The sequence below is a fragment of the Tiliqua scincoides genome, chromosome 3 (genome assembly GCF_035046505.1).
Source record: "Tiliqua scincoides isolate rTilSci1 chromosome 3, rTilSci1.hap2, whole genome shotgun sequence".
Taxonomy (NCBI): Eukaryota; Metazoa; Chordata; class Lepidosauria; order Squamata; family Scincidae; genus Tiliqua; species Tiliqua scincoides.
The window spans coordinates 202,384,014-202,401,833 of NC_089823.1; the positions used below are offsets into that span (position 1 = coordinate 202,384,014).

General features: G+C 43.3%; 1 protein-coding gene across 4 annotated transcripts in view; it reads right to left on the bottom strand.

The window, feature by feature from the left end:
* NMNAT3 (nicotinamide nucleotide adenylyltransferase 3) overlaps positions 1 to 17,820 on the bottom strand; it is a 47,641-nt gene that overhangs the window by 15,030 nt on the left and 14,791 nt on the right. For 3 of the 4 annotated variants that reach the window (XM_066621157.1, XM_066621160.1, XM_066621159.1), the window contains exons 2-3: positions 17,274 to 17,428; positions 5,082 to 5,265 (exon numbers count right to left, since the gene is read on the bottom strand). In XM_066621157.1, coding sequence (XP_066477254.1) covers positions 5,082 to 5,265; positions 17,274 to 17,382 — 293 coding nt within the window. In that variant the 5' untranslated portion in view covers positions 17,383 to 17,428. The remainder of the gene's footprint in view (positions 1 to 5,081; positions 5,266 to 17,273; positions 17,429 to 17,820) is intronic. The other variant, XM_066621158.1, reaches the window with a different exon arrangement.

The window sequence follows — 17,820 nt, forward strand, 5'->3', positions numbered from 1 at the left end:
GCTATGCATATTCTTTTAACAATGATAGCAGATGGGACTTACTCCTGGGTAAGTGTGTGTAGGATTGCAGCCTAAAATTGTTAAAAATTTTCCTGCTTGATGATGTCACTTCCAGTCATGACATAACTTCCAGTGGGTCCTGACAGATTCTCATTCTAAAAATCTTTTCAACATCTTTTAATATTTCAACATCTTTTAAATATTTTTTAAATACTTGGTTACAGGCCTGATTCTTTTATGATTTGCTGCTCTATGCTCTTTTTACCCAACTACTTTATATCTACTGTTTTTATGATATGTGTTAATATGCTTTTATCTGTTTTTAAATTATGTTTTTAATCTGTTTTAACCTGTTGTAAGCCACCTTGAGTCCCTTCAGGAAGAAAGGCGGGGTAAAAATAAAGTTGTTGTCAATAATAATAATGATAATGATCATTATCATTATCAAAAAGTGGATCCCGATGCTAAATGTGTGAGAACCATTGTTGTGGAAGATACTAGCTAACCACTTCTAAAGTGCTCCTGCCTCTTAAATAATTCATTTTGGTATTCATTTTGGTATTAAGAGTCACTCTCACATCTGGACATTTTCGCAATCATGGCTACCAAGACTGGAATACAAGGTAATACAACCATAGGTAATCACACCTATATAATTAGACAGATCAGGTATGCAGTATTACATTTCTACATAACAGGACAGGAAAGCAAACTATATCCCAAAAATGTATATACTGATGTGGAAAGAAAACAAAAAATACCCAGAGTCAGTAGCCACACTGACCTGAAGAAAAGACATTCCTTGCCTCATAAATGTATGACTTAATGTATATTTGTGTTAAACAGCTGCTTCGATGAACTTAAAGATGAAAAATATCCATGATGCATATAATATGATGATATTTCTGTGATCAAATTAGCTTCGACACAGTCATCCAGATTCAGGCCTGCCATATCATAGCAACGTGAAATGCATTCAGACGTTCATTCGAAGGCATCCTTGTTAAATGACGACAATGTCAAGTACATTTTCCTTGCATGAAGCAAAAGGCCTAGGTGGGTTTTCTAAGGACTTCAGACTGTTCAAGTAGCAGCCCAGAAAGCAGAAGGGAGTTGGCATGTGGGGGGAAAAACAGTTCTAATCACAAGAAAGAACAGTGTGTTTCTGGAAAGAGGTGGTAGGTAGGCAAGGATAAACTTACTATTAAAAGCAGATTTTTTGCCAATGAACAAAAGGGCAAAACAATCAGCACTTATAAACTTAGCATTTAGATAGTGCTCTCAGTATGCAAAGCACTTTACATTTATTATTTTGAGGCAACCCTTACAACAGCTCTGTTAGTACAGTTGGACCCTCTTTAAATGCAAGTTTGGCACCCATGGATATGACTCAGCGTGGGTTCCAAACTCGTGTTGGAGGGCCACACCTGAAGCACCTTCCAGTTGTGTCTGGGAGGCCTTCTGGGGCCTTAAAAGACCTCCCAGAAGTCTTAGAAAGGCACTTCCAGTTTTTGTGAAAACCAGAAGTGCCTTTCTAAGGCAGGGGTGCCCAAAACCCGGCCCTGGGACCACTTGCAGCCCTTGAGGCCTCTCAATGTGGCTCTCAGGGAGCCCCCAGTTTCCAATGAGCCTCTGGCCCTCTGGAGATTTGTTGGAGCCCTCACTGGCCCGATGCATCTGCTCTCAGTGTGAGGGCGACTGTTTGACCTCTCGCATGAGCTGTGGGGTGAAGGCTTCCTCCACTGCTTGCTGTTTCACTCTGTGATGCAGTAGCGGCAGCAAAGGAAAGGCCAGTCTTGCTTTGTGCAAGGCCTTTTACAGGCCTTGCGCTATTTCAAGAACTTCAATCATTCATATAAGTTCATCTTTAATATAGTCACTTATGTAAATTTATTCAAATTTTAAATGTAAATTAATTATTTCCCCCCCCCCCCGGCCCCTGACACAGTGTCAGAGAGATGATGTGGCCCTCCTGCCAAAAACTTTGGACACCCCTGTTCTCAGGTCTTTGGAAGACCGTCTAATACTGCACATGGCCTCCACAGACCTCATACTACCTCTTGGACAAAGGAGATGGACTCCACCTGTGGATCAATTATCCATGGGTTTCAGTATCCACAGGGGATCTGGGAACTGATCCCCCACAGATACTGCGGTTCAATTGTATTATTACTCCCACATTTCAGCAGAGACGAATCAGGAATGGCTTTCCTGAGGCCACCTATGGAATTCATGGCTATGGCAAAATTCAAACCACAAGCAGTTCTTATACGAAGCTATATTTCTTAGCAACTATACTATACCAAGCAAGGAGGAAGCAATGAAAAGTCATGGCTCTGAGTGGAACTCAGACAATTGTATTGGCAACCTTCAGTCTCGAAAGACTATGGTATCGCGCTCTGAAAGGTGGTTCTGGCACAGAGTCTAGTGTGGCTGAAAAGGCCAATCCGGGAGCGACAATCCCTTCCACACCGGGAGCAAGTGCAGTCTGTCCCTGGTCTGTCTCCCTGGCTATGGGCCTTCCTTCTTTGCCTCTTTGCCTCAGACTGTTGGCCAAGTGTCTCTTCAAACTGGGAAAGGCCATGCTGCACAGCCTGCCTCCAAGTGGGCCGCTCAGAGGCCAGGGTTTCCCACTTGTTGAGGTCCATCCCTAAGGCCTTCAGATCCCTCTTGCAGATGTCCTTGTGTCGCAGCTATGGTCTACCTGTAGGGTGCTTTCCTTGCATGAGTTCTCCATAGAGGAGATCCTTTGGGATCCGGCCATCATCCATTCTCACGACATGACCAAGCCAACGCAGGCGTCTCTGTTTCAGCAGTGAATACATGCTAGGGATTCCAGCACGTTCCAGGACTGTGTTGTTTGGAACTTTGTCCTGCCAGGTGATGCCGAGGATGCGTCGGAGACAGCGCATGTGGAAAGCGCTCAGTTTCCTCTCCTGTTGTGAGCGAAGAGTCCATGACTCACTGCAGTACAGAAGTGTACTCAGGACGCAAGCTCTGTAGACCTGGATCTTGGTATATTCTGTCAGCTTCTTGTTGGACCAGACTCTCTTTGTGAGTCTGGAAAACGTGGTAGCTGCTTTACCGATGCGCTTGTTTAGCTCGGTATCGAGAGAATGTGTGTCGGAGATCGTTGAGCCAAGGTACACAAAGTCATGGACAACCTCCAGTTCATGCGCAGAGATTGTAATGCAGGGAGGTGAGTCCACATCCTGAACCATGACCTGTGTTTTCTTCAGGCTGATTGTCAGTCCAAAATCTTGGCAGGCCTTGCTAAAACGATCCATGAGCTGCTGGAGATCTTTGGCAGAGTGGGTAGTGACAGCTGCATCGTCGGCAAAGAGGAAGTCACGCAGACATTTCAGCTGGACTTTGGATTTTGCTCTCAGTCTGGAGAGGTTGAAGAGCTTTCCGTCTGATCTGGTCCGGAGATAGATGCCTTCTGTTGCAGTTCCAAAGGCCTGCTTCAGCAGGACAGCGAAGAAAATCCCAAACAAGGTTGGTGCAAGAACACAGCCCTGCTTCACTCCGCTTCAGATGTCAAAAGGGTCTGATGTGGAGCCATCGAAGACAACAGTGCCCTTCATGTCCTTGTGGAAAGATCTGATGATGCTGAGGAGCCTGGGTGGACATCCAATCTTGGGGAGAATCTTGAAGAGGCCGTCTCTGCTGACCAGGTCGAAAGCCTTTGTGAGATCTATGAAGGCTATAAAGAGTGGCTGTTGTTGTTCCCTGCATTTCTCCTGCAGTTGTCTAAGGGAGAATACCATATCAGTGGTGGACCTGTTGGCTCGGAATCCACACTGCGATTCTGGATAGACGCTCTCTGCAAGTACCTGGAGCCTCTTTAGTACAACTCGGGCAAACAGCTTTCCTACAACGCTAAGGAGAGAGATGCCGCGGTAGTTGTTGCAGTCACCCCTGTCACCTTTGTTCTTGTACAGCGTGATGATGTTTGCATCCCTCATGTCTTGAGGTACTCCACCTTCTTTCCAGCAGAGACAGAGGATTTCATGCAGCTCAGTGACGATGATCTCTTTGCAGCATTTTAGGACTTCAGCAGGGATGCTGTCTTTTCCAGGTGCCTTGCCAAAGGCAAGGGAGTCCAGGGCCACGTGAAGTTCTTCTAGGGTTGGTTCACTGTCAAGCTCTTCCAGCACAGGCAGGCACTCAATGTTGTTCAGTGCTTCTTCGGTGACTGCATTTTCTCTGGAATACAGCTCAGAGTAGTGCTGCACCCAGCGTTCCATCTGCTGCACCCGATCCTGGATGACCTCGCCTGTTGCAGACTTCAGAGGGGCAATTTTCTTCTGTGTTGGACCTAGGGCCTGCTTGATACCATCATACATCCCCTTGATGTTGCCCGTGTCAGCTGCTATCTGTATCTCGGAACAGAGCTGGAGCCAGTAGTCGTTAGCACATCTCCTGGCAGTCTGCTGGACTTTGCTGCGAGCAGTTCGGAGGACCTGCAGGTTGCGCTCACTGGGACAGGCCTTGTATGCTGCTTGAGCTCTCCTCTTTTCCTCAATGACTGGTGTCAACTCCTCAGAGTGGGCTTCAAACCAGTCTGCCGCCTGGAACTCAGACAATTAATGCAGCAGGAAGTGCCATGCCCACACCATGTATCACACAAGAGGAAACTGTGTCATAGCCTGTTACAACTACACTGGCAGACAGAAGGTTTGAGGATGAAGATTCCTGCAGAAAAGCTCAAAAACATGCAGACAGTGCCCAGTGAACTCAAGTGATATGAGAAGTCTCAGGAATATGTACTGCAGTCAAGAGATATTAAATATACCTGCCCTGTTCCTGTCCCTTTGCAGTTTACTATCCCCCATGAAAGGGTCAATCTGCCAACTCTCAAATCTCACAGTTCTTTTCAAGAAGGTCTAAGTATGCTTAAAATCAGATTATAGAAAACGTGTTACAAAACATGTGACACATTCCTGGATTCACATAAGTTATTCTGCCCTTGGGCAGTTTCACTAAAAGCCCTAGCTAAAACATTCTGAAGATATAGTCTTTCCAAGCTACTCTATAATTCTGTAGGGTCTCCAACACAAGGTACAACACATTATTACCTCAGAACCATCACAGTCTCACTCCACTGCTCTTGCTCACTCTCCCAAGAATCCACTCTGATCCACTCCGATGTCTCCAGTGCAAGTCGCGCCATTTCTATTCGATGCTTCGAGGCAACCAAACCTCGCTTTCCATAGTTATCACTAACTGGTGAAATTATGCCTCCAATCAATCGGTACTTTCCTTGGTAAGGGGAAGAGAAAAAAAAATATACCAATGCTTTATATTTGTCTTGTAATGGTGATAAATTAGAAACTGTAAACTACGTCGACAATAAAAAGCATTGTTCCTTCTCCTCCACGATTAAACTGTTCCAAGTTCCATCACTGAAATGTTAACTTCATTAGATAGTACTAAAATGAAAAGTGGATAAGCATAAACCCTTCTGCAAATAGAAACATGTTTCATCTATAATGCATAGGATTAGACAGACGGAAGATAAGGTTAATGAATTTTTAGTACAAGTAACTGTACCAGAACACGCTTCTAGATAGTTCAGTTGATGAATGTTTTAATTGATCGGTGTTTATTTCTAAGCATCTGATGCCTATCCACTAACAATATTATCTTGCCTTATCCTTATGCTAACGCAACAAGGCCATGCCTCCACAGTGGTTTTCTGCAACTCTATTTAATAGCACAAGACAAATCAAATCAGTACAATTAAGGGAAAAGTTAATAAAGGCTCTTTAAACCAAAGACCAAGTTCTATAGCAAAGCATCTCTAACTGAGCTTATCTGAGTCACAGATCTTTGCCCGTATGATTGACCAACTTCATTAAATGAAAAAAGAAGCTCCTATTTTCCAACAGTGTAATGAAATCCTTAATGTAATATGTTTTTCAAGGCAAGGTCTCAAGTCCTCAATTCAGTTTGAGAAAAATCAATACCATCTTTTCCTAAAAGTAATAAAATTTATCTAAGTACAAATAGCAAAATAAGATTGCAACAATACAAGCTGTGCTGAATGAAACTGCAGTACTACATTAAAAAATCTCCAATGTTCTAGCATTGAAAACCATGTCAGATCTATATGTGATCAAACTTACAGAGCTACATATATGAAGTGAAGGAAATAATCAGGGGACCTTACCCTTTGTGCTTACGTGACAAAGGCCAGTGAGCACACTCACCCCCTCGGGACACACTCCGGGGTGACGCCTGGGTCACAGGGCAGACTGGGTGAGGTCTGAGTCAGGAAGCAGACTAGGTGATGCCCAAGCTCCGGTCTGGGTGATGCCTGAGTTCAGAAGCAGACTGAGTAAACAGGCTGAATCCATAAAGTGCCAAATCCCTTGAGGAACTTGCATTGTTCACCGACTGACCCTTGGACTAGGCTAGAGTGGAACTTACAGTGTGTACCTACTGAACTTTGTACTGGGCGGAGAGGGAGGTTAATAAAAGGTGAGGAGGCTGGCTGTGAGTGTGAGTGCAACTCCCTTGTGTGAGTGCTCTCTCCCTGAAGCTCGCCAGTCTGTCTTGCTCCCTTCATGAACCCTAAACATGTGAGTGTGTCTTGATTGCTTCATTGCTTCATGAAGCTGCTTTATAACAAGTCAGACCATCAGCCCATCTAGCTTGGTATTGTCTACTGACAAGCAGCAGCTACCTGGGATCCTAATTAGAGGCCTTTCACCAACCTTATCACACATGATATGCTTTTAACAAGAGATGCCGAAGAGTCCATCTGGGATCTTATGAATGCAAGGCATAATATCTTATCACTAAGCCATCAACACACTCCATTGCCCATTAAACTAAGTTTAATAGGGTCCAGTAATGGGTTATTTGCAGTTTCTCAAAGGAATTTATGACATTTCAGATCTACAATTTACTATAAAAAGATAAAAACAAAAGATCTTAAATAAGTGCCTTTTAATATGAATGAAGAAAGAAAATACCAACCACATCTATTTATTCTGAAAGGGACTAGTAAGAGGGATATACTTTCATTTAGTCACCTCTATTATGTGAATAGACACTTCCAATGAATTTACTGCAAATACACAAAAACATTTTTTTTTAAAGCCTCAAAGGATCAGGTCAAATGTCCTGCATCCTGTTTCCCCAGAGTCTCACCAGCTGCCTCTGGAAAGTTTAGGAGCAAGAAAGAAAGGCATTCATCTCCCTGCCACTTCTCCCCTACAACGTACTGATGCCGAAAGTGGAGGCAATGCATAACCATCAGTTCCATATTCATGTTTGCTTCACTAAAATCTGGAAATTGAATGGAAAATAGGGTGTCCTATTCAGTTTTCTATCATTATAGTAACATAGCCAATAAGTTCTAACACAAAGTGTCTACACATTCAAACCTGTTGATATCACACAGTATGTGCATATTGTTCATTGCCAACAGCAAAAGGAATGCACAAGTGATTTTGTGAAGAATTTCTCTCCCCCCCCCCCCCATAATCTATTCCCCAAGGGTATTTTTTCCTTGGTTGCAATGCTAGGAAAATGGCTGGAAAAAGTAATTGGGGAGAGGGGCTATAGGAGGGTAAGCTGCAAGGGGAAGAAAGGTTCTGCCCTTATCACTTGTACACCTTTCCTGCTGCTGAAATCCTTTCTATAGGATGGTGACTTGTCTGGGTATAAACACTGTTCAATTCATGGAAATGCAGGAGAAAAGATGAAGTTGTGCACAGTTCTAAACTCTATCCAAGTATTTGAAATCCTGCCATTTGGGTTACTGGCTTGTGTTTTCTTCTAGGTGTTTGATGTGCCTTTCTCCTGCCTATGAAGTTCAGACTTCCTCTTGATATAATTTAACTAGCTGTAAACTCTGACAGCACCCAGATAACATCTCCAAGGAAGTCTATTGCCTAATATGATTCCTCCCTCTCCCACTGCTACATAACAGAATAGCAATATCTTATGGCATAAAAGTCAAATGATTACTGCTACATAACAAAATAGCAATATCTATCCTTATGGCATAAAAGCCAAATGATTACTCTGAAATTTGGGCCTGGAAGAAGCTTTAGAACACTATCTGGCGTATTTCATAAGCAGGGATAATCATACAGAAAGCATCCCCAACAGATTGTTTTTTTTCTATTTGTTTTTATCAGGTTCCAGTAATGGGCCCTCTACCTTCCTCCAAAGTAATTTATGGCTTCACTTCAGAGCTACACTTTAACAGAAAGGTTTGCACTTTCTATTAAAGTGCAAATCTGAAGTGAGGCCATAAAATTGCATCATGTTTATTGCTGACCAATTACTCCAGGTTACACTGGCTCCAATTAATGTTAAAAGTAGCTTTTCTAGTGCCACCCTGAATGGGAAACATAGAAACATCCCTGTACTAGGTGTTGATCTGGTAGTAATGTGACACTGGCTATCTTGAGTGTCAGAAGTTCTGCACAATCTTGAGGATTTATCTTCAAAGTCACTTCCTTGTGACTTCTTCCTCTGTTGCCACAGTGATGGCTGGAAACTTTAAAACACATACAAAAAAGCAGATAATGTGGATCCTACACAAGATCCATTTCCACCAGGCTACCATAAGTAGACTATAAATGCAAAGCCAGTAGTTTGCACCAGACTATCACTCATTTATTTCACAACTTAATACACTACCTTCTCATCCTAGCTGCACTCACTCTGCCCCCATTTAACATATACAATATAGTCAGGTTAGGTATAGTCTGAAGTGCATATGGTGAAAATTGCATATACAGCTTGAGTCTGGTTATTTGCAAGGCTTCCGTTCCCAGAACTCACATGGATGGCAAAAATCACATTAGAGTAAATCCATTTAAAAAGCAATGTCCCTTTGCTAGGTGATTTAAAAACAGCCTTGATGACAACTGTCAGCCTAGGCAGACAAGCCATCAATCAATCTCTCTTCTGGTGCAGGTGAGAAATTTGTGGATAATTAGGTTATAACTGTAGTAAAACTTACCCTTAAGTTCAAAACATGCATACTGTCTGTTAAAACACTGGTTCCCAACCTGCAGTCTTCAAGACCCTGAGAAGTGGTCCATGAGGTCTCAAAAGTGGTCCAGAAGTGGTCCGTGAGTTCTAGCATCTCACCAAGTAAGCATCCCCCAATGGACCACCAGAGAGGGCAGAGAATGGACCGCCCGCAGCTGCAGTCAGGAACAAAAGCAGCAACTGACAAATCTTCCCTATACAGGGTAGCCCTATAACTGCGGATCCCATAGCCACAGTTTCAATTATCTGCGGATGTTTCAGTTAACTGAGGGCTTCCCTGGCCCTCATAATTCTTTTTAAAAGCATAAAAACATCACTTCCAGTTTTACTTTTTGGGGCCTAAACAGCCACGGTGAGCCCGCAGAGGACACGGGGGGACATCTCCAGTACTAACGGTTTCATGCATCCATGGGTGGTTCCAGAATGGAACCCCCACAGATACCAGAGCACACCTGTATTATAATAAAATTTCTAATAAATCTTCTCAATTACAAATTTAATAGTAATTTTGTCGCAGGGGGTGGGGTTGCATGTGGTCCACATCAATTCCAATTTTTGCTTCAGTGGTCTGCAGGCTCCTAAAGATTGGGAATCACTGCCTTAAAACGAAAAGCATACAATGAGAAACGGGAACAGAGACTAGGAGAACAGTAGATTCACTGCCCCATGTCACACCCACTCTAGTGCATATATTCAGTGAGAACATATGATTTGACCTGACTGTATATCAAAACCAAAGAATTAAAATCACATCAAAATAAAAATCAGCATAATAAAATACACAAATTGATATCATTGCTAAAAGAAAACAGCTTTCCAGAGACCCAACAAAAGAAGTCTATACTGGGTATTATCTGTAAACTGTGGTACTGTGGAACTGCAACAGAAGGCATCTATCTCCGGACCAGATCAGACGGAAAGCTCTTCAACCTCTCCAGACTGAGAGCAAAATCCAAAGTCCAGCTGAAATGTCTGCGTGACTTCCTCTTTGCCGACGATGCAGCTGTCACTACCCACTCTGCCAAAGATCTCCAGCAGCTCATGGATCGTTTTAGCAAGGCCTGCCAAGATTTTGGACTGACAATCAGCCTGAAGAAAACACAGGTCATGGTTCAGGATGTGGACTCACCTCCCTGCATTACAATCTCTGAGCATGAACTGGAGGTTGTCCATGACTTTGTGTACCTTGGCTCAACGATCTCCGACACTCATTCTCTCGATGCCGAGCTAAACAGGCGCATCGGTAAAGCAGCTACCACGTTTTCCAGACTCACAAAGAGAGTCTGGTCCAACAAGAAGCTGACGGAACATACCAAGATCCAGGTCTACAGAGCTTGCGTCCTGAGTACACTTCTGTACTGCAGCGAGTCATGGACTCTTCGCCCACAACAGGAGAGGAAACTGAGCGCTTTCCACATGCGCTGCCTCCGACGCATCCTCGGCATCACCTGGCAGGACAAAGTTCCAAACAACACAGTCCTGGAACGTGCTGGAATCCCTAGCATGTATTCACTGCTGAAACAGAGACGCCTGCGTTGGCTTGGTCATGTCGTGAGAATGGATGATGGCCGGATCCCAAAGGATCTCCTCTATGGAGAACTCATGCAAGGAAAGTGCCCTACAGGTAGACCACAGCTGCGATACAAGGACATCTGCAAGAGGGATCTGAAGGCCTTAGGGATGGACCTCAACAAGTGGGAAACCCTGTCCTCTGAGCGGCCCGCTTGGAGGCAGGCTGTGCAGCATGGCCTTTCCCAGTTTGAAGAGACACTTTGCCAACAGTCTGAGGCTAAGAGGCAAAGAAGGAAGGCCCATAGCCAGGGAGACAGACCAGGGACAGACTGCACTTGCTCCCGGTGTGGAAGGGATTGTCACTCCCGGATTGGCCTTTTCAGCCACACTAGACGCTGTGCCAGAACCACCTTTCAGAGCGCGATACCATAGTCTTTCGAGACTGAAGGTTGCCAATACATGTGGTACATCAATGGAAGTCCTCCTGTACCACTCAAAAAAGCATTTATGACTTGGCCCAATGTCAGTATACTGGTTATTACTGCTCACACATAAAGTCTAGCTGGAGTCATGCTGCTGGTTGGAGGAAGAAGTCATACCCTGGAAGCAGACATTTTACACAGGAAGGGAGTTCACAGGCTTAACTAGATATTTTGCCTGCTAATTTGCATTCCTAGAAGCATTGGTGAAGCCAAGATAGCATCAGAGAGATCAGGGGCATATTGAGTCACACAACCAGATGCTGGGTTCCAGAATCAAGCAGGCCACTGTGTATCAGTGAACCTGGCACTGTCTCAGCAGCTATGCAGCCTTTGATTTCCAGTTTGATGATCAGATCACTTCTAACAAGGCATTCAAACAAGAAGCATCCATCTCCAGACTGTGACTTGTGTATGTACAGTATCTGTGTTCTCATTCTTCCCTGTGTGCATGAGATGGATTGTGTCCAGTGTGCACAGTAACTACAAAGATGATCAACACTAACGGTTTTAGATGCAATTCATATGTAGCAAAAATATTTTTCACCGTTATGCAGTTTTGTTTGATTAACAAATCTACAAAGCGACACCAAGAGCAGGAACATAAACTGAGTTTATATATTTATGTCTTCCAGCACTCTCTAAGCTCCAGAGGTTTCAGGAAGGCACTGTTGCAGGATTAAAGAGAATTATCACAGATTTCACTCTAACCTTTCCTCTAGATTACATGGAAATATCTTATCATGCAGCAGTTAATTTTTCTAACTTTCATTCTGTAATGAAAAATCAAAGTTAAACTCATGCCAGCAACTGCTGTGACATTAATTAAATGCGACACTAACCTGGCACCTGGGATCAGACATTTTCCTTTTCAGTTGCATAGCTGTTGGTTTAAATATGTTGTAAATCCTTGACAAAGGGGAAACGAATGTTGAATTAAATAGCAGGCACCTTTTCTCTCTCTATCAGGTGTCCAGGATCTCAACTATACATTCAACATCTGTTAATGAGGATTAAAGGGCAATTCCTCACACCCTTGCTATCAGGATTATACTGTGCTGCTGGAAAGACCTTACACTTGCTGGCAAGCAGTGAACAGCTGGCTACTACCCTACAACCACCTGTTCCAAGTTGAACAGACAGTCTTCAGAAAGACCACACAACTGGACAGGTGGCTTTGCAGCATGTTTTGCAACAGTCATTATTTAGCAACTAGCCCGAAGGACAACTGAGGTAGAGGATAGAAACAAAAAACAGCCCTGATGTGTAGGGCACAATGGATACAATCAGATATAGTATCTGAAATACTGAAACAGGATAAGACATGGGAAGACAAGAAAACCGAGATAAAAAAGAAATGGTTGAGATACATAAGATGGGTAAGGGAAGGGGGTGGCCAATACTGTTATAATGGATAAAATCCAAAAGGTGTGCTTATGGCTGCAGATATAAATACTTAATGTTAATAGTCGCTCTTCAAGGGAGGAGAGGAAAAAAGATTGTTGATGTATGATTATGTAAATATAAGTGGAACTTATACTTTAAAATTACACATCAATAAAAAAATATTTTGCCAATTAGCACTAATTTCTTGATAAAACAGCTAGCCTATATAAGACGCTGTATTTAGCCACTGCTTTGCCCTGAGTCTTGCTTGTACACGCAAGAGGTTGCGTAACTTGTGGGGCCACCCTGAAATGCCTAGAGAGGTCCATGTGCATTGATGGCCTAATGCCTGAAGACACTGTAAGCCTTATAAAGATGCCTGTATAAGTATTATGTTAACTCCAGGCAATGCTCCAGGCAAGTTTTGTGACTGGAAATGCCTCTGGTTACCTAGAGATGCTTCTTTAAGTTGATGCTTTTAAACAAATAAAGCTCCTTTATGACAGCCTTGGACCAGACTTGCTTCTTTCTCTGAACCTAAAAGAACCTCTTGCCCTGGTAAAAACCATGGGTTGGAACAGGAACAAAAAGATGTCCACGTCAAAAGGTCTATCTAGTTCAGCATTTTGTTTCCAATAATGGCTAGCCAGAAGTTTTCTATTAAGTTACTCACACTCCTAATATCCCTCTCTGAGGAAGTGCTTACTTCTAGGCAGGGTTGGGAACTTGAGTCAGTGAGTCAGACTCAAGTCGCAAAAATGTGTGATTCGGGGCAATACAGCAACTCATGAGTCGTGCACATGGAACACTGAAAAAGACTCAAGTCAGGGCTCCCCTGACTTGGCACTCATCCCCACACATGCAGACTCTAGTCTGCCTGTGTCTGGATGTGCTTGCTTACTGTTTTCACGGCATGAAAAACCTCTTGGGGCCAGCATTCCAGTGCGTGAACAGCAGGGAAGTTCCAGCCAGGAGGCAGGAAAGAGTTAATGTTTTCCTCTTGCAATAAATGGGAGAAGGTGGGACTGGGCTCTCTTTTCCCATCTCTGAAAGGAAGGAAGGAAGGAAGGAAGGAAGGAAGGAAGGAATGGACAATCATTGGACAAAGGATGGGCATTCTCATACTTTCACTGGCTGAGGGAAGGCAGGAGGAGGAGCCCAAGGGGGTTCTTACGACTGGCTGGGAAGGGAAGGCAAGTGGGGAAGGCAGTTCACAGTAATCAGCCTTTCCACCATGGCTGGTGGGAACGGGGCACTCTCATTGAATGACCAGCTAAAGTGGGACTACTTCTGAGTAGGGCTGCAAAGGATTGGGTTGTCCTGGTAAGCCTCTCAGCTGCTGCTTGTGACTCTCCTCCCTCTTGCCGCTTCTGTTCCAGCTCTCTCACACTCCCTCTCACCCCTCTCAACATCAGGGGAGTGTTCAAATAAAACTGCGACACACACACAGAGCCTGGAAGCAGCCCCATTTTTCTGCAGCGAGCTTTATAAAGGGGAGAGCAACTCAAGTCCATCAGAGTCACTAAAGGGTAACTCGGAAAGTGTGCCTGTTAGGACTATTTTTCGAGTAGAGTTGTGGGGGCAGTGAAGTTGTGGGGATGGTGAAGTTGTGGGGGCAGTGACTTGGTAACTCAACTCAAGCCATGCTGGATTTTCCCATCTCTGCTTCTAGGTATACAGAGATTACCAACTGGTTCACCTGGGCCCAAAATCTGAAGCCTTTTGGTGATGGCCAAAATGAACACAGTCAGAAAAGGAGACAAAAACCCATGTTTATCCACTTTATGGAATATGGACTACCAGTTGGACCTGTGAACTTGCATTTTCTTCCCTAGGCCTACTCTGCCTGACCTCTTATAGAAACACTGCATCAAGAGAAAATTGACCAGAAGAACAATATATGGAAAAGACAGATCATTTCTGACCATTCTTAAACTGCAGAAAGCAATGAAAAACAACAGTACAAAGGAACAAGAACAAGAATATCTGTGAGTATTATTGCTAACAGTCTGCACAGAGGTCTTTGGCACCATCTTCATAGTACTACAGTGGCCTGTAGAACAAGGAACTGAAACACATTATGAACAAAAAATCTAACCATGCATGAGAAACCATAAAAAGTTAAATAAGGTTTCACATGAGTAATAATAAAATACAAAAGGGTGCATTATTCCAATAGCTATCCAATGGCATATAACACATCCATTATATTTAGGAAGTTACTTCATAAGGTATGCCCACTGATGTGAATAGATAAGAGAGAAATTCACTGAATTTACACAGACAAGACAGCTTAGCAAAGATTCAGAGGCAGTGAATAAAATGCTGGGCTTAGAATGGCAAATTTGAAAGGAGGATTATAATAGCTACATGCTACTGAACCAAAATGATTGAAAACTCAAAGGAAATCCCTAGAAAGAATGGACATGAATCAGTCATACACGAATGCAAGCTTACACACTATTTTCTCTCTCTGCCACCTATAGCAGCATAACGGGACACTTGGAAGAGTTGTGTCTGTCACATCCCATACAGCTTTCCCTCTTGCTTCAATATAAGCCACTTGTTTTCAAATGCAAGTAACATGCACCAAATAGGAGGAAGAAATATGGGGTGCACACAGATCCCATTCCTTTAATATCTCAACGTGCACACACTTGAAAAGATAGGGGAGAGGGTGAAAAAAATCTTCATCGTGCTGTCTCAGAACACTTGATCTCTTTTGCTGAGTAAACTGCTTCATGAAATACTCTGGTTGAAAAGTTGCATATAATATTCTTATAAATAATAGGTGCTGCACCTGCAGAATGAATGGATCATGCCTTTCCAGAGGGCCTGAAGGGACTGAAGGGCCTGAATAGAGGGACTGAAGTTTCATTAAGGCCAGGACCAATCAAGTTGCTCTTTATAAGAGCAGGGATGTCTTTCTTTTCATCTCTTAAAGAAGCAACAATAACACAATAGTGTCTATGATAAATGAAGTTTAAAAAAAAAAAAAGACAGACTGGGAAGAAACACCTCCCACTAACAATCTCATATACTCATATCTATCTCTCATATACCATCTCTCATAACAACCTCATATACTATCACAAGCCATTTATCTTTGTTTAAGACAGGAGCGGGCAAACTCTGGCCCATGGGCCATTTCAGGCCCGCAGACAACCCCACTCGGCCCTGGGGATGCCCAGGCGCTCAAACAGGAACTCCCGCTGGAGAGTCATCTATGCCTGCGATGGCCAGACACACCAGCCCTGTCTCTGCTGCCTTGAGTTTCACATCTGCAAAGCTCCACAAGCAACAGAGGAAAGACTGGCCGTGCATTTGTGCAAGGCCTTTTATACGGTTGAAATAACGTTAGACTTGCAGGTCTTGCATGAGTTCAACCTTATAAAAGGCCTTGTGACTGCTTGAGACCAACATTTCCATGCTGCTTGCACATGCAACTACAAGGCCGGAGCCGCCATCTCCTCCACCTTGGCTGCTGCCACAGGGTCACTGCCTCACCACCTTTGCATTTTCACAGTCTCTGCTCTCTGCAGCCTCGTGGTTTCAGTATCTTCAGTGAGTTTCTGTCTAGAAATTATTTTTATGTTCTTCTACTCTCTCTGGTGGGGTGGCCAGCATGGCTTCATTCTGGGTTTCCCTTTCCTGTTTTCTTCTTCTCTTGGCAAGAAATGTGTGCATTCCCCCAAGGTTGGCAGTGGGACCTCCCTATGTTTCCTGGCTTTGCTTTTTTCCCTCCTTTCTTTGACAAAAGGGTGTGTATCCCCCCTAGGCTGGTGTGTGTTTTGCCTGAATTACAGTGCTCATGTGTATTATAAATAAGCTCAGTAAAATTAATTCATTCTTATAAATTCTGTCTCTAATGTATTCATTAATGCAAATTTATTCAAATTTGAAATGTAAATTCTTTTTCCCTGGCCCCTGACACCTTGTCAGAAAGATGATGTGGCCCTGCTGCCAAAATGTTTGCCCGCCCCTAGTTTAAGCCATTAACCCAGGTACCAATATTCACATTTTGCCCTTCTCCTTCTGTCACTTACTCATGCTGGAATCACTGGTGCTCTAAACCTTGACGGTGACTGACTTGGTGTTGTGCTGTACTAATACTGCTTGGGTATTTCTGGATCGCCCATGCATTGAATATTTGCAATCTGCTGACTACAACATGCGTGCTGCTCCTGAATGGTTTCTTGATGCTTCCTAAACATCCATGTCTAACACTCCATCTGTCAATGATTCTCAGCCTCAGTCCTTTAAATTAATACCTACCTGCTCATCCCTATCTTAATTTTTCACTAGTGCCTGAATGAAAATGACCCAGCAAGCTATCTGGGTCATCAGCTATTCTGCACACCTCAGTGGAACAATGAGGCTGCTGAAACACAGCTCTTTCCATCACTTTTTGAAACTGTTGCCTTGATGAAACAGTTCATTTTCATGAATATGCACTGGGTTTTGCCAACTTTTTCTTCCAGTTAAACCTGCAAACTGCAGGATGTTCAGATTAAATTAAAAAATTATCACTTAGATGCAACACTGCAATTTAAGTATTTCTTTGCTCCTCGAAAAGAAGAAACCCCTTTCACAGAGATCAAGTCTGTGACAATTTCACTAAACCACTGACAAAATTCACTGTAATGGTGCCAACATCCTATTTTATATCTCCCTCTTTCGTGTATGAATTCAAAATGAGGTGATATAGGTGCAAAATTTCATTTAGCATGCTGTGAAATATGTGGTGCAAGTCTTGAACTTAATTAACAGGAATTAAAAAATGTGTTAACATGGTTAGAAATGTTTCTAAATTTCAAAGATTCTAGCAGTTCCACATTCCAGCATAGCACACTCAAGTCTTCCTCAGGGACTCACCGGTTTGATGAAGGTGATCTCTTGCCAGTTCAAATAAACGCATGTGCATATTTGTGATAGGATTGAAGGACCCACAGGCAAGAAGGAGAAGAGGTGTCAGATGCTTCATCTAAGCAAGCAGTTGGCAAGCAGTCTTCACCAGCAAAACAAGGCACCTTAAGGGGGAAAGTGACATTTAGAATTGCCCTTCCAACTAAGAGCTTTCTACAGATCTGGATGACGATGACCAATGTGCATTCTCAAAAAGCGTGAACAATTTGCAAAAACTACCAAAAATATACACAAGGTGACCAAAACGGACGAGCAGAAGTTCTAATATTTCACACAGTATAGTAATGAGATACATACGTGCCCCTGTATCCACAGGGGATCCATTCCTGGGACCTCCTGAGGATATGGAAAACGCAGTTACAGGGGATGCTTGTATTAACAGCGGCCCCTGCACACCCCCATTAAAGTTCTTTAAAGACTTACTGGTAAGTGTTTCTTGCTTTACACAGGGCACTATAACCATTCAAGTGTATAGCGGGGGAAAAGCAGGCTACGA